The sequence below is a fragment of the Mercenaria mercenaria genome, chromosome 4, assembly GCF_021730395.1.
Source record: "Mercenaria mercenaria strain notata chromosome 4, MADL_Memer_1, whole genome shotgun sequence".
NCBI classification, from domain to species: domain Eukaryota; kingdom Metazoa; phylum Mollusca; class Bivalvia; order Venerida; family Veneridae; genus Mercenaria; species Mercenaria mercenaria.
Window position 1 is genome coordinate 5,973,550 of NC_069364.1, and position 20,913 is coordinate 5,994,462.

Here is a 20,913-nt window from a genome sequence, read left to right on the forward strand (position 1 = left end):
TTTTTAAAAACATTTTACAATATAAAAACCATGCACCAAAAAGAAACATTTTGACACAAATTTTACCTTTCCCATCTTTCAAAAATCCTCCTGAAAATGGCATTTTGATGTAAAAGAGGCACAAAATGAATTTCCAACAATTTATGCTATTAGCAATTATGGCAGAATGTTTATTGAAATTATGGTGTAAATGCTTGACAAAAACATACACAATACCCATCATCCTGATTCTCTAAAAATCAAAAACAAATTGAATTGCAATATCTAATCATATCTAGTGGTACCTGCTGAGTGAAAGTATAGTCAAAGACATCAATGCTTGTTATTATCATCCAGGCAGCACAGACAATGAAAAGCTGTCTTGTTCTGATCAAGCAGATGTAACATTATTACATGCAATTAATATGAAAATAGCGTTTTAATCAATTCTGATATTTCAAAACCTTCAGAAAAATATCCACTGTGGGAAAGGATTATTACTAGGGATGGCAACAAATATTCAAATATTCCTTCATTACATGAATATTCGAATACTATTTCACTATTCGAATATTCGGGAAAAATATAAGATCATGAAAACTAAATGAAAGAACCAAAAATGTTTGTTTAACTAATTTGGTAAAACCCGCTTTCATATAAGATTTCGAGTTGATTTGTTGATCAGTTGATGACCAAATATTCGAATATTCATTCGGAAGGTTGACCGAATATTTGAATATTAAAAATGCTATTTGTTGCCATCCCTAATTATTACCTTTCATTTCTAAGTAAACCTAAAGAGTAATTAGATATCCTTAAGTTCTGTAAGTTATTTTTTCAGACTTATCACTTCTATTACTATTCAATACTTTACACCAACACTATTAATTCTGAAGTCAGGGCCAAGGTGTTCCCCTGCTCCCTCTAACTCAGTCTTCTCCACTTGACCGCTTCTCCCCAACTCCATATTCTATTCCTTTTTAGCTAAAGTCTGTTCTAAAATATCCCTGAAAATTTCAAAGACAAGTGACTATATACCAGTACAGAATAAACAACTTACTTCTTTCAAGATCTTGTTCCAGATATTCCATAGAAGCATCTGTCTGTCTATTCAGCGCCTCCGCAATATGATCCGGAATCTTGGCTTTTTCCGCTGGAGCTTTTGGTCGTTTTCCAGGTGGTAATAATGGGTAGGTGAGATCCCCCTTACTTTTCTGAATAATGATGACAAATGCAAAGTGTTAAAATCTGGTATGTTTTCACATTATTAGAATGATAAAGTAATATAATTCAATGCTGAAGACAAGGTCTAATGACTCGTGATACCATACATCAACTCATGCTTGGAAAGTCTAAAATAACAACTGTGGGAATAACTGGATGAGTATGTCTATTGTTATCAACTCAAACATATTGTCAACTGTAACTGTATCACAATAAAACTTTACGAGTGTATCTAATAGTGTATATGTTAAGAAGAAGATTACAGTATTTCTTACTCTGAGAAAGTTCATCAAATCAAATTAACTATATTGCAAGGAATAAAACTTTTATTTATACTATTAAACTGCAGTAATTTAGTTTATACTAATTTATTTTAGCTTGATTGTGATGAAAGCTTCAAGCTTATTTGAACCACTCTCAATCCGCTTGCTGGAAAAACCAGTACTGATGTCATATGAGAAGGCGTGGCCATGACCCCAGTGGGGCTCGAACCCACGACCCCCTGGTTGAGCGGCCAACACCTTAACCACTAGACCACCGTTCCCCTTACTAAGATGGATATTTATACCTTTCTGAGTCCGAGTGCATCTAGCTCTGCTGCAATTGAATGAGCATCTGTTGAACCAGCAATTGAGTCTGTTGAAAAAGAAAACAATTCTTTAAAGATAGAAAAGAAATTTCCAAATATAAATTCCGTATAACATATTTATAAGAAAGAAATATTTCCGTTGTATCTAACTAAAGCATTCTACAGATTCTACGGAAGCTTTTCTAGCCCTATCCGTGCTTTGAAATTGAAATAATAGATTTCTGCTGCTGAATTAATAATATATCCTATTCAAAATTATACTTGAAGTCAATGATTGTCTGATAACCTGCACACTTGATCTGAAAGTTCATGATAATTAAATCAATGTCCATATTTCCAGAAACCCTAAAGTGTCCATTTCAAATTTAAAGTAGGGTTCTTCTAATTTTTGTAGAGTTGAACTTGATTTAATCACCCATAAATCAAACCTTAACTCAATTTTATGTAAATCACTATTTTCTGTAAACTATAAATGATTTAAACTTTTTCAAGTTAATTTGATACTATAAAAATTTTAATTCTAGAAGACGAATCTGTCAATATGCAAAACCAGTATGAAATATACAATAACACCATCACCATCATAAAGAACATGCAAAAAAAATAAATCATGCAACCAATTACTCATGTTTTAATGTGCACAACAGTTTAAATGCATGCAAATATAAAGCAACACTGAATACAAAATGTAGAAAAAAATTCATAATCTTATTGAAAAACTGTAACAGCATTGGAACACGGTACTCTCTCTGACTTATTCCTACATGTTTGCAAAAGACAGTACCTAAAATGTGTTGAAAAATCGCCCAATTAAAACCAATTAAAAAATACCTGTGATATCATGACCATCCATAACAGCAGATACATCAACATCAGCTTCCATGTTCCCATCACCAGAGACTTTATCTAACTTACTAACATGTTCAGAAACAGTCTCTAACAACCCTTCACCTTCTACTACAGTTTTATCAAGAGTTTCCTTTGAAGAAACATCTACATTATCATCTTTTTGTTTTTCATTTTCTTTCTGTTTAGATTTGTGATCAGGCTTTGGTAGCTTTGGTGGCACACCTCTTCCGGGGGTAATATGTTTCCCTACAGTCTTCCTTTCATTGTTACTTTTCCCAGTTTTTGGAACTGGCTGGGGTCTTTTCTCATCTGACTGTTTCTTTAGGTTTAGTTTAGGAGCATCTAATTCACCAGATTTGTGGTTTTTCTTAGACATGTCATCTTTGTCTTTACCTTCCACAGCAAACGTTTTGTCTTTGTCATTTCTTCCAATGTCTGGAGGTTTTCTTAGATAATCATTATTAGCAAGCTTGTCTGGCTGTTTAACAGTATCAGTTTTCTCTAAATTCCTTTCCCCTGTTTTAGTAGTCTCACTTTCATTTTGAATAGATCCAGTTTTTAAAGCAACATCATTGTCATCTTTGTTACTTACAGCTATTTCTGCATCTTTACTAACATCCTGGTTACCTCCTACAACAGTTTTATCTTGATCTCTTTCATGTTCCGTTGCAGACAAAGGCCTAGCTGAAGCTGAAGTTGGCCTAGAGAGTTTTAGAGAAGAAGCAGGCCTAGACTGGGTAGCAGTTGCTGGCCTAGAATTTGAATTTGAAGCTAAAATGTCAGAGTAAGAGCCAGTAGAACCACTAAAACCAGTCTGTTCGTCATTTATAGTCTGCTGAACCTCTTTGTTGCTACCATCTAGATAGAATATAGGAGAAATACAAACACAACCCATTACCCCTACACAAAGAATGGTAACTAAAATATTTTATATTTGTAAGAAAAGACTTATTCAAACTAATATAGATACATAAACTACACTTCATTTGTTATTTGTGCTCCTATTTAAAGTTTAAATTGCACCTTGCCTGATAAATTTAAATTGATAAATAAAGCCTGGACCTAAGATACTGCATTTGTCCTTAAGTTAGCTGACTTTTTATCATAATTGGTAAAACCTCTTATCCAAATACAAAATCTAGACTATGCCTTTTACCAGACTAAGAACAAATCATTTTCTGTAGCTTAGCCATATGTGTGGGAATTCAAAACTCCACATCAGTTAATATGAAAATGATAATAAGTTCTGAACTCTTAATAAACATTTAGAGAAATAAGAACCCCTTCAAACTGAATATCCAAGTTACAGTAGTCTAATAAAATGTTTCCACAGACAAATGCAGTAAACATAGATGCGCTATAAGCTGTGCATATGCAATAAAATGTCAAAACTTTACCACAACTAGTGCCTTTATTATAACAAGAGTTATTTGTAAAGCAAATATGCCCCTTCATCATACCTTTACTGGGTATGCAACATAATGTGACCTTGACATTTAATTCCAAAAACAATTATGGTCATCTACAAACAAAAGACAAAGATCTACTCTATCGAGTTTGAAGTTGACATGCTGACACATTCTCCAGTTATTGACTAATGACCATTTTCAGTCATTTGATAACTGTGACCTTGACCTTTGACCTAATGAACTAAAAACAATTGACACCTACTGAAAACATGCAATTAACCTTTAAAATTTTACAGTCATAAGCTCAAGTTTCCAGTGTTTGATTAAAAACCTGTTTTTGGTCTCGTGGTTTATGTGACCTTTGACCCACTTACCAAAAACATAATTACAGTCATTTGCAGGTCATATGAAGTCTGACAGCTGTAGGGCAAAGCATTTCTAAGTTATTGATCAAAAAACATTTCTAGTCTCAAAGTCCGTGTGACATTAACCTTTGACCTACTGACCACAGAAACTATGTGGATAATATACTGACCACTGACAGTCACCTTATGAAGTTTGACGGCCATATGACTAAGCATTCTCTAGTTACTGACCGGTAATTGTTTGTTTAATGACCCAATGGGATCATTTAATGACTGGGCAAATATCATGTTAAGTTTTAACAGCCAAAGTGATCTCCAGTGACTGATTGAAAACCGTCACAAGGTAACTATGACCTTGACCTGTGATCTATTGGCCACAGGCAATCAACACATGAAATTTGACAGCCTGTAGACCTAGACTTCTCCTGGTATTGACTGTAAACAGTTACACTCAATGTGACATCGACCCTAAAACAATAGCGATTATCTCCTTAAAGCAGGCAATTGGCTGATAAGTTCAACATCATTTGGTGTAAATATTTCCCACTTAAATATTCATGGGAAACAAAACTGTCTAAAAACTGACTGACCTTCAAACTGACCAACATAACAGAACAATATACCAAATTTTCTTTAAAGGATGGCAAAATATAAAATCACTTTTTTTATTATGATTCAAAAAAGATTGATCGTAACGCCTTAAGGAGGTAGGTTACCTTGTTACCAGGGTAAATTCAAATTAGTTGAACCGCAGCAATTTTTTGTAATTTGTGTAATATGATGTTTTAACAGCTACAATCTCAATTTCGTTTTTCTCTGGCCCTTCAAGTTCAATTTTTATCCAGGTTTAAAGAACATGACCCTCCAAAGGTATTTTATATTGAAAGAAGAAGGAAAATACGGATATTTAACACTTTTCAGTGTATTTTAGTTTCACTGATATCCGTAGAAGTCTGCATAATTGATAATTTTACTAGTATGCGCGTTAGCTTTCTAATATAAGCTTAAAATGTATATGTCGCGGGGCTCGTGTTTCCATGGTAACGCATTTTCTCTCATTTTTAAACAGCTATGTATAAAAACGGGGTTTTCGACGGCTTCAGTGCCATTCTGTTAATGACCAACATGGAATATTTGGGTTATATTATTAGCAAAATACCAAGCACTTTACATGGTACCCTATTTTTCTTAAAGTTTAAAGTAACCATGGCAACAGAGATGTTTAAAATAGCTTATATCTTGCTTTTTGTCGCAATTTCTTATAAAAAATATTGAATAAAATTATATTTCTTGTTAATGTAGCTTCAAAACATATTATTTAAAACGTAAGTTATATTTTCGTGTTATTTGTATTTATTCAAACAAATTTCACAGCTTAAAATACTTGCAGCAGTACCCTTCGTCTTGCATTTTTCATGGAAAAATCGTTCAGCATCTGCTATTATTCTCATGGATGTTGTTGTAATGAAAATAAAAAGCCGAAGCTGTGTTCCTTACATAGACCAGTGTCAACGCTTTTGAATTTTACATTTAGATATATAGGTCACGGGCTTCGTTTCCATGGTAACATCAATTCAATTCAAGAAATCACAATTTTCTACTGAAATTTGAACAATTTTAGAGCTTAGTTTTAGTATATAACTAACAAATTATCAATGAAAACTGAAAAATAGGTATTACAAATCAAACTGCAAGTTTTTTATTTGAAAATGGCCGTAACAAGTAACCTTTCATCCAACTATATTCCAAATAACATCGGTTACCATCATCCATTTTCTTACATTCCGCATAACATTTCAATATAACTACATAAAAGAAGCAAAATATTGATTGTTATTCAGAGCAAAAGACTCATAAAAGATGTTTCAGCAAATGATAGCTGTTTGAAAATAGTTCAAATAAAGAAAATGCACAGAATTACGTACTTTCAAAATAAAAGCTATTAATTTTGCGCGGTAACTGACACGTAACGTCATGACGTCAATGACGTCATTTTAAGGCAACATTGTTTTGAAGCGTTTCTGCGGCAATTTATTCATTATTTCTGCATTATTAAACCATAAAGCATCAGATCGGAGACAGGTTCATGATTTGTTTTCAGAAGAATGAATATACAAACACATTTAGTTTGTCGTAAACGTCGTCGTAAATCGTCACGTTAGCTTCCGGTTGGACATGCGCACATACAAATATGAAGGTAACCTACCTCCTTAAAAAGACATTTGTATGCTTTATCTGTATGTGTAAGAAATCAACATTGTTACTTAAAATAAAAAAGATCACATGTATTTAATCCAATTACTAGATTTACTATTAATCTTTTCAATACTGCCTTCACCAAAATTGAATTCCAGTAATGGAGGAGTAGAAGGTACATGCCATTCACCTTTAACTGACATGCATGAGCTCTATATAACTGATACCAGAACCTTAGAAATCACTGACAGTCCTTACTTCCCTTTACATTACTTCTGTCAGAAAGTTGTATTACACTGAAAATTCATTTCATCTGCAAATTTTTATGTTTTAGTGGAAATAGAAACTGCATATCTTGTAACATGACATACAAATATTCTTTGACTTTTTTCATAATTTTAATAAAATCTGAAATTCCTGAGTCCATGGAAGTTTCAAAAACAGACTTTGTGTTCTGGTTCCAGTTACCGTAAGAGCTCATGAGACAGTGTGTCAACAACAAGGAACCAACAACTGACATACTGTTTGGGGAAAGCATGCAGAATTGTGGGGTACCTGTTTTAGCGAGTAGTCTGTCTGAATCAAGGGAAGGTAATGTGTAGTCAGTCCCTGAAGGTAATGCAAACTCAATGGCAGAGACTGTATCATCACTGAAACAGAAGAAATTACATTTGAATTTCAGCTCTAACAATTCTTAACTTCAGATCATTTGGAAAAGAGAGTAAGACACATTTCAACAAGCAACAGCAACTTTTTGAACAATTACAGTCATTGTGAACCATGACAGTGAATATCAATCAAGATATGGTGACTTAGTGTGTGTGTGTGTGTGTGTGTGTGGCGCGTGCGTGCATGCGTGCGTGCCGAACACATACTTTGTTTTATTTCTTTTTTTCCTCTGTGTGTGTGTGTGTGTGCGTGTGTGCGTGCGTGCACTGAACACATACTTTGTTTTATTTCTTTTTTTCCTATCTCAAGCATGCAACATTGTCTTTAAGCAAAAGGGCCAAGATGGTACTATATCACTCACCAGAATACTTGCAAACATTAGTTATGTCAGGCTTTATTAGTATGTAACAAAGCTAAAATAAAGCAAATGCCATAACTGTTGTGTTTTTACAGCAGTATCATTAATATTTAAATTGTCCATCACATCTGTGTGATTTTGTCAAAGACTGCTCATGAACTGAGGCCTTAAATTTGTTTATAATGTAATAATATATGGCTGTTTAAACTAATTCATCACTTTATGGTTACGGAAGCAATGCTGCCAATTAGAGAACTTGTTTGAGATTTTGAAAGCCTTTGTGACATCTTAAAGAATGTGGTGTCATAACATGTTGAACTGAAATATACAAACTTTGTGCTCAGGTTAGCTTAAAATGGAAAGTGGGATTTAATCAGAATTTGGTACAGAAAATTAGTGTTCGTTTTTAACAAATACATACTTAAGATAAAAGAATAAACTGATTCTTACTTTTCTTCTGAACCAATGCCTGAACCAATGCCTGAACCAAGTCCTGACTTTGATCTCTTTGATCGTGCTGAAAAAAATACTCATGTAATAAAATGAATTATAACAAAACTGAGACATGTATGCAAAATTATTTTTACAACACAAAAATTATAACTAGAGTCTGCTTTTGAAACAAACACATGTCTCCCCATACCATTGAAATATTTTGGCACTGCAAAAAGATGTGTGTTGGCAGAAAGACCTAGAGCTATCACAGAAGGCGATGAATGTATCCCTCGCACGTACAGTACAGTACATTGCAAGCTGACCCACACAAGATTGCATAATTATGTGGACTGTATGTAAATAGCAGTACAATGTTTTGGGGAAAAAAGAAAGGGAGATTGTTTCAATGACACACAATAACATGTACAAACATAACTTATAAACAAGAGCAATAAGAAGGCCATGGTGTCCTCTCACCTCAAGGTTCACATAAACCCAGTCTAAGTACAACATACTCTCATATAAGTTAACATACCAAGTTTGGTATAGGTAGTAACACATGTGTTACACCGCAGATAAATGTTAAAATCATATTTTGACAAATGAAGGTACATGCAGCCATATGTATTCTTCACTTGTGAAAAGCTGTAACAGTCATTTACAGGAACAGATCTGATTGAACATTTTAATGCTAGTTCTATGTGGTACTCCATACAATCTTTTCAGATTATATTTCAGATTTACAATAAAAATAAGTGAATTCCTTTAAAAGAATTGAGGAAACTTCAACTTACTTATCTGTTGTAAAATGGCAGGAAATCATTATCCAAGACAACTTAGATTTTTAATCTCTTGAATGTATATATTTCCATTACTCTCGGAATATTACAGTAATGATGAAAGAAAATAGATTTTCTTTTATTTTCATTTTCAGAATTGAAGACTTTACATTTATATATACTCATAATGATAGGGAATACTTACATTTTCTGCCGGATCTGTTAGACCTAACATCTGACGTGTTCTCCTCATCAACTGGTTAATGGAAAATACAAGATAAAACATTCATTCAATATATAACTCTTTCTTTATATAAAATTCTTTCAGTTTTATTATTTCTTCTTGTTCTTTTCAAAAAAGATAATGTAATAAATTGTGACACCATTAAAATTCCAAAGAAGGCAAATGAAGTGAACCAATATTCAGTTTTCATGGAAGGAGTAACTCTGTATTTTTGTAATTTTATAAAGTAACCAATTATCTTATCAGGCAATTCACCAAAAAGTAGAGGATGAGGATAAATAACCTTTTTTTAAACCTCCAATGTCGATGTCATAAATATTGCAAGTCTGAAATTTACACTTTAATCCACTAAAATTCAAACTGGAGTTAATTCCATTGTTATGTGGCATTTTATTGTAGTATATGCATTATTCTTGCCAATTACAAATACATGAAAAAAATAACAAAAATAATGTAAAGAAGTTCTATATTATTTCAGACTCAAATAAAAAAGTTAAATCCACTGTCCCAAGAACATGCATATCCATGTAATTTGAAATAAAAATAATAATAAAAAGACATACTGCATAAAAACCAGCACCATTGAAAAAGTCTGTAACAATAATAATTTCAAGAAAGTTTTTTTTTAAGATAGACAATTTCCAATAGAAACCATATCCCATGCAACACAGTGGAAAATAAACAGACAAGTGCCGTGTAAAAGTTCAAAATCATGCATAATTACGCTATCAGAGGCAAAAATTTTCACAACACTGAAAAAAATTATGTGCAGAATATAACATCTATGCTTTCAATAAGTTACTTTCCAGATATGACATTCACGATTCTTCTGTTACTCTTGCATCAAACAAACACATTCAAAACATATCATAACAAACCTGTTTCATCCTTTATTTCTTGTTTTATATCCTCTAAAACATTTGCCTCTTCATTACCAACAACCTCCAGTTCTGCTTCATCTGCATGTTGAGTTATACTGGTACCTGAGTCTTCTACTTCTTCTTCTATTTCTTCAGTGCCATTTCCTTCAAGTCCTTTGTCACTTTCTTCTTTAGATTTAACTTGTTCTATATCCCCCTGTGTTTCTGTGTCTAGGCTATCTTCAGTGCCTCCCACAACCTCATCCATATTCTCTGTTTGTTCTTCAACCTCCTCCATAATATCTATTTCTTCTTTTTCAATTTCTTTTATTCCTACTTCTTCCCTAACCTCTTGTTCATTTTCTGCTTTCAAGACCTCCTTTTCAGTTTGACCAGTGAGTATAACTTTGATAAGCTCCTCATCCATTGACGACCCAGAGTCAGAATCAGAGTCATTACCTGTAGCCTGTTCTTCAATTTGTTTAACTTCTTCATTACATGCTGCAATATTATCTAAAATATACTCTTCCTGGTCTATCACAGCTGTTTCAACATTGCCATCATCAATGTGTTGTCTCAAACCTGCAGAATCAGACTCAGATATCTTGTTAAACTCTTTCTTTGTATTGTGATCATTTTCAGCAAAACTATCTATTTCAGGCATTTCATTATCAACTGGCCAGTTAGAATCCTTGTCTGAATTAACAGACCAGTGTGCATTATCATTATTATAAGCTGTCCAAGTAGGATGAAGAAAGCCTGAACTTTTATTGTATCTATTAGCACCTTGGGAAACCTGAGAATTCTCATGCTGTGAAGTATTAAAATTTCCATTCTTTTTCATATGAACATTATTTTCAGACTTACGCCTCAAACCATGATAATTTCTTACCAAACCCTTTGTAGGATCATATGCAAACGTATTCCTTCTTTTGTAAAGGCCTCTAAAGTTTTCATGACTAGCATTTGTCTTTTTAGGTGAATTAATCGACTGTAAAGTAATGATGCTTGGTGTATGTGTGCTTGTGGAACCTGAATAGGAACTGTCAGATTTACAACTACTCGGTCTTGAACTGACCTTAACCTCCACTTTCTCTTTTGGATCTTTTTCATCTATTTCAACATCAATGATATCTGATCTGTCTGATTCATGTATCCCTTCATCAGGATCTTGCTCATAATTTATTAAAAGTTTTGTTCTGGATACATTATGTGCCCAGTTGGAATTGTCATTTTCATGTTCAAATTCACTTATTGTAGAATGTGAGGACCTACTGCTTAGATCGTTTTCTGAATTTTGTCTTTTAATGTTAGTACTTTCCCCTAATTCCTCCTCTATTTGTGTCATTCTTTGACTTAAAGAATCACCATCACCTTTAGAACTGACCTTCCCCTCACCTGCACGCTGACCTTCACCTTTGCGTGCAATTCTACCTTTATATAATTGAGAGTTATTAGTAAGAAATGAGCGCTCTTTCAACCCCCTACGTTTTCCTCCATCAGAGTCTGTGTCTTCCTCTCCCCTATAAAAGCCATCACGTGACTCAGTAAGGAAATCATCCATTGATTCCGCAGGTGTCCACACGGGTCTGGTGATAGAAGCTGAGGTAATATGACCTCTGGCATCACCTTCCAATATTTCATCATCATTCACTGAAACTACATGCAGTTTTGTTTCTATATTAGAAAACATCCAGAATTAACATGGCAAAGAGTAAAATTCATGAGTTAAAGACAACATTTACAACAGTGCTTCAAATCTGCAGAACCAATCATTTCCTCAATAGTATTAATAAAGTTTGACAGTGAATCCAAAAAATGTCATTCCTGTTTTTTAGTTAGGATGGTAACAACAGTGTCTTGAAGCAACTGCAACACAACATTTCATAATTCCTACAAAGTTTTTAATTTCATCATAAAATGCATTTAATACTTAACTGTGAGAAACATCTACATCATTACAAACATGCATTTAGAAATGTGAGTGAAACATGCACACAAAATAAAACTTTGTGAAAACACATCTTTTCTGAAAATTTAAAACATCAGTGATTCACCGCTAATAAGTTTCACTTACTCATTGCTTAAGTAAGTAGGCCATGTAACTTCTTATAATTAGTAAATAAATAGAGATTAAAAATTTTCTGAAATAGCCTTCATGTATAACAGATAAATTTGCTTTTTATCAATGATTTTGCTCTACACTTGGTAGACTTTTACACTTTTTTATATAGCAGCTCTTTTATGACATTCTAAATAGTATGGTGTTTCAGTGTGACAACACTGGCCCAATACTAATCAACTATCTGGGCTGGTCCAGCATATCCTTACCCCTTGAAGAAGGACGTCCTAAGTAACTCCCTGATTTGATAGAGGCACAAAGTTTCTTGGCTGACAACACTTGGTATGTGGATCGTGGTGTTGATGGAGGTCTATAAGATAAAAACAAATTTAGTTTTTAGAAGAGGTTTAAAGAAATAGGCAATTGTTGGGTTTGTTAGTAAGATATCACACAACTGTTTAACATTGAGGTAAGAATTAATACTCCGCAAGTGCACAGAAATAAACCTGATTATCCCTATTACCAGTATTTAAACATTTCAAGTGTTTTTAATCTGTTCCAGAAGGTTAAAATTCTGAAGTTTATAAAGAAAAATATAGGGGAAGGGTTAAAGCAGTGCACTCCTTACTTCCAGGTTATGGGTTCAACACACTAATCTGACAGTGGTCCACTTATATTGCATGTTTATATAAATCTACACTGATAGAAAGCCAATACAATTAAATACAGTTGTATTTCGGACAAGCAAAATGAAAAATAATTTTTAAGGAAGCAGTGGTATAGTTGGTAAGGCAGTTGCCACTCAACTGATAGGTCACATATTTGATCCACACAGTCTTCTGTCAAAGACTCTTCCACTCAGAAAATTACTTTCAAGTCAAGCAGCTTTCTCCTAAAAACTGACTTAAAGTTTACAGCAGAATTTGTATTCCCCTTTGCCCGTGTACTCTGTCATTACCTCCCATTTATAGACCTCTTCCCCTCAGAAAAATTTCATTCAACTTCCTCTCTTAGTGAAATAACCTTTGATTGCACAAAGTTTATTTTGTAATGAATTTTAATATAATAACTTATACAGAGACCAATGACGGGACTTCAGTTCTACTGTAGAATGGAACATTAGTAAAAAACAAGGCAGTCTGAAAGACAGCTAAATCCCCCGCCACTGCTATGGATAGTGAAAGGGTAAAACCTCTTATTTTAGCTGTGACCCTGACCTTGAACTGACATGGCTGACTCATGAATTCTGCACAACGTCTTGAAGAGGTGATCATTTGACCAAAGTTTCATGAAAATCCTTCAAGGGGTTTAGGAGATACAGAGCTGAAACCTTTGACCTTCAGTTGTGATCTTGACCTTGAGTTGACATGGCTGACTCATGAGTTCTTGATGAGGTGATCATTTGACCCAAGTTTGATGAAAATCCTTCAAGGGGTTAAGGAGATACAGAGTGGACACCAAATGGAAGGCTCAAACCTTCGACCCTTAGTTGTGACCCTGACCTTGAGCTGGCATGGTTGACTCATAATTTCTGCACATCGTTCTGATGAGGTAATCATTTGACCCAAGTTTTATAAAATTCCTTCAAGGGGTTGGGAGATATAGAGCGGACACAAAATGGAAGGCTCAAACCTTTGACCTTCAGTTGTGACCTTGACCTTGAGCAGACATGGCTGACTCATAAGTTCTGCACATCGCCTTGATGAGGTGATCGTTTGACCCAAGTTTGATGAAAATCCTTCAAGGGGTTTAGGAGATACAGAGCGGACACAAAATGGAAGGTTCAAACCTTTGACCCTAAGTTGTGACCTTGACCTTGAGCCGGCATGACTGACTTATGATTCTGCACATCGTCTTGATGAGGTGATCATTTGACCCAAGTTTTACAAAATTCCTTCAAGGGGTTTAAGAGATATAGAGCGGACACAAAATGGAAGGCTCAAACCTTTGACCTTGAGTTGTGACCTTGACCTTAAGCCGGCATGGCTGACTCATGGGTTCTGCACATCGTCTTGATGAGGTGATCATTTGACCCAAGTTTTATAAAATTCCTTCAAGGGGTTTAGGAGATATAGAGCGGACACAAAATGGCAGGCTCAAACCTTTGACCTTGAGTTGTGACCTTGACCTTGAACCAACAAGGCTGACTCATGGGTTCTGCACATCGTCTTGATGAGGTGATCATTTGACCCAAGTTTCATGAAAATCCTTTAAGGGGTTTAGGAGATATGGACCGGACACGATTTTGTTACGGACGGAAGGACGGACAGACAGACGGACGGAAGGACGGACGGACGCAGACCATTCCTATAATCCCTCCGCCATGGCGGGGGATTAAAAATATCTTTTTCAAATATTTCTGAAACTTTAAATTTAATTTAAAAGCAAGTTTAACATATATTTATATTTTGGTCAACTAGGTCATATAGTCAGTACACTGATAAAAAGCGGTGTTATTTTCATTTTCAAGTGCTTCAAAGATCAATTTTCAAATCAATATACTTAAGTATTTATCAATATATAACTTACACCTCATTGAATAAAATGTCAAGACATTTGCTAATTTTCTTTATCTACAAGAAATTTTAACACAGGTTGTGATGAACTATTATATTTAAACAGCGTGACTGGGCAAGAATGAAACTGACTGGGCAAGGGTGACACTGACTGAAAAAGAATGATACTAAACAAAGGTGACACTGACTGGACAAGAATGACACTGGCTGGGCAAGGGTGACACTGACTGGGCAAGGGTGACACTGACTGGACAAGAATGACACTGACTGAGCAAGGGTGACACTGGCTGAGCAAGGGTGACACTGGCTGGACAAGGGTGACCCTGGCTGGGCAAGGGTGACACTGGCTGGGCAAGGGTGACACTGGCTGGGCAAGGGTGATACTGACTGGGCAAGGGTGACACTGGCTGGGCAAGGGTGACACTGACTGGGCAAGGGTGACACTGGCTAAACAAGGATGAACTTAAGAGACCCCTCTGTTCCCTTTTAAAGATTTAAACCCATGACCTCCCAGTTAACAAATATGATGTTCTACCATATACCACCAAATTTCTGCAAGAGTCATCAATGCTATAAGGAACTCTTCTCATTAAAAGGCCATGCATGTGTGTGTGTATTTTGTGCTTAATGACAGTCCATCCTGACATTCGGCTGCAGAGAACCTGAAGCTACGTAGAGTATGGAGCGCAAACATGTCCCTGGCATGTTCCTAAAGTAGTGCTTTTGTTGCCAATTTCGAGAGAGTTTTGACCAGACAATATGAATTTTGTTGCTAAATAATGACTATAAGTAAAGTAGCCGATGAGACCTGGCCATACTTGAGTCCAAAAATTGAGTGGTGGAATTTAAGGCCATGCACTGTTCTTTTATTTGATATATCGTTCAAAGGGAATATTAAAAGAGTTAAACCTTCCAAAGTGTTTTCCACTTATTTAAAATAGGTTATTGAAAAAGAGAAGATTTCATTGACATCTGATCAAACATAAAATCCATTTAAACATTTTAGAATTTTCATTTAATTTTCTATCGGAAAGTTTAACATTTTAAACCTGTTTAAATAATTTTGCCATTAAATGTGCAATTAAAGTGTTTGATCAATTCAAACTTTCAAAAGTTCATTGGCAATGTTCCTATATTGCTTTCAGATTTATGTTTTCAGTTTCTTTCTGCGATATCGTCTTTAGTTTTTTATGCATTCTCTCTGTCAATAAACTGAATTGAAATAAACACAAAAAGCTGACGTTGTTTGCTGAAAACTTGAAAAAATACATATCAATTATTACTCTTCACGTATATGTAAAATTGTATTTTTCATATGTTGTCATTAATGTATTGCTATCCAATTTCTTCATTTGATTTAAATGTCTGTTTCAAACCATAATTTTAACTTATATATCTTTACTGCAATAGAGCAAATTCCCAGGCTTTCAGACAAATCATTTAGATCTCAAAAATAGAAAACAGATAACATACTTCAAGGACTTACGGGATTTCAAGACTTGTGAGCATACCTTGTGACCTCGGCACACCATAACCTTTAGCCTGCTGGCAGCAAGTTATTCTGCCTTTGTGACCAGTGCAGACCAAGATCAGCCTGTACATCCGTGCACTAACTTGTGCTGTATCTTTTTGTTATAAACAGTCTACACAAGTTTCATGAAGATTGCTCAAGAAATGTGGCCTTACATATGAAATATGAAAATTTAGACTAATTCAAGAACCATAACTCCAGTGTTACAGAAGCATTCTTGTCCATTATCAAACATGACTAACATATTGTTGCCATATACATTTTGTGTAAGATTAAAGAAGACTGCTTAATAACTAATATTTTGATTGAAAATGGCGATAATGTATGAAAGGTCGCAGGTCACAACCACTTGGGCAAGTTCACTGTGATACCCCGATCAATCAAGATGAAAGATAATAGTTTACACTTTCTGAAGTAAAAATCTATTTAATTTTTTGTTGATCGGAAAATCAATACACAATAACAAATCAGCACAATGGAAGATAATTACATGTGATTATGTAGTTATAAATGAAAAGAAAATACAAAATGTACAAAGACAGCTTGAATCGGTAGGAATAATTTAGGATGACACTAATGATTTTGAGTTTAAGTACATTCTAAATTTTACACAATTATATTCTGATTACAATAATGCAAAGCTTGGAGCAGCCATCCTAATACATAGTCGCATTTAGTTTAGTAGAGGCTTAAGATAACAACAATGTCAAAAGATAATTTTCACGATGTGGAACAGTCAAGTCAGTTTACCATGAAGCCAGTGCAAACTGTTCTATGATGTCATTGTTAGGGCAGTTTAGTTTGTAAATATGAATTTATATCAATTTTAGCAACATATAAAATCTATTCTCTCTTTTTTAACTTCTTGATATGTTGGCAACAATTTAAACAGTAAAAGCATGTAGAGCTATGCAAAGTTACTTTATTGCAGTAAATATAGTAAAATGTTACTTTGGACAGATTTATATACAAAGGCTTAATTTTCCCAATCTATGTCTTTTAACATATAAACTTTACACTGTGTTTTTTGGACACAATTGATCGAGAGTGGACACAGTGGTCGAGAGGGCTAAGACCTTTTCCTATGGAGGTGAAGGCCCCGGGTTCGATTCCTTGCTACTCCCATCTCGGTGTGTCCTTGGGCAAGGCACTTCATCAAGTTTACCTCAGTCGACCCAGCTGTAAATGGTACCAGCAAATTGTTAAGGGTTAGGTATAATTTGTTTTAACTGTTCTTAAATTAGGGTCGCACAAAAGCTCTACAGAGCTTAATGTTCATTGTTTCACAAAACGACAATAAATAAAATTTACCTTTACCTTTATAGTCAAGTTATTTACAAAACCGTCTAAATACTAAGGAAGAATTATGTGTTTATTATAACATCATATGAGCCGTGCCATGGGAAAACCAACATAGTGGCTATGCGACCAGCATGGATCCAGACCAGCCTGCGCATCCGCGCAGTCTGGTCAGGATCCATGCTGGTCGCAAAGCCACTATGTTGGTTTTTCCATGGCACGGCTCATATCAAATTAAAATTATTTTGTCTAAAAATGCAGTTTTTTTGCATATTAAACTTGAACATTCATACTGGAAAGATGCTCCATTTATTGAACATTCTAAATGTTGTTGAAATTTTCTTACTGAAACAGCACAGCCTTTGTTCCTTTCAATCCCTTTATATTATCAAGGCTTTCAAAAGAACGACTCAGAACACTTTCTTCATCCGAGTTAGAAGATTATCAAGTGAGGTCCATTTAGTTTGATACATCTTTTGCATCTCATATTTTGTCTGATTATGTTTTAACACATTCACTTGACTTTGTTTGTTTGCCTTTTTAGATAAAGAACAAATATCCAAGTGCCTTTTATTCTGTCTAAATTCCAGGCTAAGATCATTTGCCGTAGAATGTTTTTCAAACGTATGTCTTTTAAAAGATTCAAAGTTATGTCCCTTTAAAGACAAATCGCATGGTGAAGTTGTCAAACAACGAATATGAGCTGGAGAAGAACTCAAACCTCCAGAAATAGTACTGTTTATTCCGTGCCCTAACATTTCATGTAATCTGTGTCATAAGTTATCTATGGCAACAAAAAGGTTTAAATATGCTCAAAAAGCAAGTACAAAACAACTGTAAATAAATGTTCTTTTACTGTGCAAAAATATATGCCTCATATATTGTGATTCCAAACGTTGTATATTTCCGTTATGACGACATGGTCCAAAGGCTGAATCTGTGTTATAATCAATACATGCACATATGAGCCGTGCCATGAGAAAACCAACATAGTGGGTTTGCGACCAGCATGGATCCAGACCAGCCTGTGTATCCGCGCAGTCTGGTCAGGATCCATGCTGTTTGCTTTCAAAGCCTATTGGAATTAGAGAAACTGTTAGCGAACAGCATGGATCCTGACCAGACTGCGCAGATGCGCAGGCTGGTCTGAATCCATGCTGGTCGCAAACCCAATATGTTGGTTTTCTTGTGGCATGGCTCATATGTCAATTCATATTTAATACTTCTGTATATTTCTGAAACGGAAGTACATGTTCAAGAAGAGTGATAAGACGTGGTAAATCCCAGGACTATTCAACAACAAAGCTAGAACTATGGGATGGCTTACTAAAATATTCAGATCACTATCTATTGAAATATTTCAAATAACTGGAAGACCAAAGGTAGATGAAATTGTAGAGAAACATTTAAAATGCTTCTGTGAAAATGATAACAGGGACATTAAAGGGACTGGACTCCAGATCGTTCGACAACAAAAAAATTTATTTTTTTAGATATCTGAAAAAAATGCTATACAATGTATTTCTTAAGCGGGCTTTAAATCTTAATTACTGACAAACTATATGTTACAGAAACATATGAGAATTTGCTGTTTTTACTACTTTTTACGATGAAAATTGAAAAGCATTTGTAACCCTTTACTCTAGGTAAACTGTCTCGATTATAAATATATATATTTTGAAGTCATATTCACTAATTCCGCTAAAGCGCTATTAGTTACGACGGCGGGAAAATGTCTTTAATGCCACGGCGGTCCAGTGTTCAATTCCCGACGTGGTCATCTTGTTTTCTTGATTTGGAATTTGTAAAATAAAACAAAAACTCATACTCTCATATTCATAATATTATGACCAAACTTCAATTTAAAAGAAAGATTATTTTTAGCGAAATCTGGAGGTCAGTGCCTTTAATGAAGATCTAATTTGTGTAAAGAAAGTATGTTACATTGTATTTGATAATAGAAATGTTTGAAAAGCATGATGAAACTCTCATACTCTGATATGATAATTGACCACAAAATTTAAGATGTACTATATTAGAGTGTAAGTGTAGCTTTATCAAATACATGACAAAAGATTTAAAGGGGTTCTGCAGACACTTTCTTTCACACATAGTATATAGACTACGGCCAAATTCCAAGTTTTCAGGTATTTTCATATTTTTCATACATAAAGTAAAAAGCAATACTAAATTTGGAGAAAAATAAATTTCACACAGAATGTAAGAAACAGGTCACCAGTAACCTCATCACAGTAAAAAGGACCTGGAGACAGTGATGATGTTTTAACAAAAACTGTTCCATTAAAATGATGCCATATTTTTAAAAATCATTCTTATTCATTTGGGAGTTCTTTTCATGGATTTCTTGGTCACTTTATTCTCTACAATTGAAGGAAAACATAAAATTTTATCTAAAATAATTATGTTGTCACGAAATATCCAGTTTGAAAAAAAAAAAGAAACTTAATAGGATGTTACAGTAAATGCAAAAATATTCTTTCGTAACAGAAGGAGGTTATTATCATTATGCTGTGAAGCCTTGCACAGTAACCATCAAATACCATGATGAAAACATGGTTTGGAGCACGGTCAGCCATGGTCAACCATGGTGAGATAAGATTGGCAATGGTCAACCATGGTCAGAAAAGACAATCAACAGTTTGACCATGGTCTACCATGGTCAATTTTTTTCAATCACGGTTGACCATGGTCATGTCATGTTAGTAATTTTCACATTTATCAAGTTTTACAATGCCCCAAAGATGCCTGACAGCATAATTTTGGCTCCAAAGGTTTATCTAGTTACAGAATAGTTTTTCAAATTCATATTTATACAGTTTTTGATAGTCAATAATCACCATGTCGACCATGGTCATGGACCTTGGTTGGCCATGGTTGACTGTGGCCACAACTATGGTTGACCATGGTTTTTGACCATGGTCTGATACCATGTTTTATGACAGTAGTGCTAATTACCACAGCCATGGTCAACCATTGTCCCATGACCATGAACTACCATGGTAAACCATGAATTACCATGGTAATAAACCATCAATTTCGACTGGACAGCACTGCATGCTGGGAAGGCTGTGCACAGTAGCACTGCATGCTGGGAAGACTAAAATCTAATGGAAAGAAATTATTTCCCTTCTCTTTAAAGGTATTTGCTTCTTAGACCTTCTTTAAAAGCATTGACCTCTTGATTTTGGCTATAAATATGATCTTTCTTTAAAACTGAAGTTTGGTCACATTTTGAACATTTTATACTTTACAGTTATTAGATTATTACATATAAAGCTTTATAATTCAGGATGTTTACTTCCACTACACTGTTATGAACACTTTCAATTTTGAACAGAAAAATAGATAAAAACAACTTAATTCTTATGTGGTTCCATAACATGTAATCTATCAGTAACTATAAGTTTCAAAACTTTAAAGCAATAATTTTCTGATATTTTCCTTTTTTGTTGCCGTATGATCTGTAGGTCAGTGCTTTTAACAGTTTACAATGCATTATAAAAATTCACAAATTTTCAGCTGACAAAA

The 20,913-nt window shown here is 34.5% G+C and overlaps 1 protein-coding gene across 10 annotated transcripts in view; it reads right to left on the reverse strand.

Moving 5' to 3' along the window:
• The window catches only part of LOC123550900 (calponin homology domain-containing protein DDB_G0272472-like), a 61,373-nt gene that overhangs the window by 21,154 nt on the left and 19,306 nt on the right, over nucleotides 1-20,913 (reverse strand). For 4 of the 10 annotated variants that reach the window (XM_053540269.1, XM_053540266.1, XM_053540268.1 and 1 more), the window contains 9 exons: nucleotides 12,288-12,388; nucleotides 9,975-11,615; nucleotides 9,058-9,108; nucleotides 8,089-8,155; nucleotides 7,167-7,261; nucleotides 2,624-3,499; nucleotides 1,772-1,839; nucleotides 1,040-1,193; nucleotides 67-90 (listed from right to left, as the gene is read on the reverse strand). In XM_053540269.1, coding sequence (XP_053396244.1) covers nucleotides 67-90; nucleotides 1,040-1,193; nucleotides 1,772-1,839; nucleotides 2,624-3,499; nucleotides 7,167-7,261; nucleotides 8,089-8,155; nucleotides 9,058-9,108; nucleotides 9,975-11,615; nucleotides 12,288-12,388 — 3,077 coding nt within the window. The remainder of the gene's footprint in view (nucleotides 1-66; nucleotides 91-1,039; nucleotides 1,194-1,771; nucleotides 1,840-2,623; nucleotides 3,500-7,166; nucleotides 7,262-8,088; nucleotides 8,156-9,057; nucleotides 9,109-9,974; nucleotides 11,616-12,287; nucleotides 12,389-20,913) is intronic. The other 6 variants (XM_053540275.1, XM_053540274.1, XM_053540273.1 and 3 more) reach the window with 5 other exon arrangements.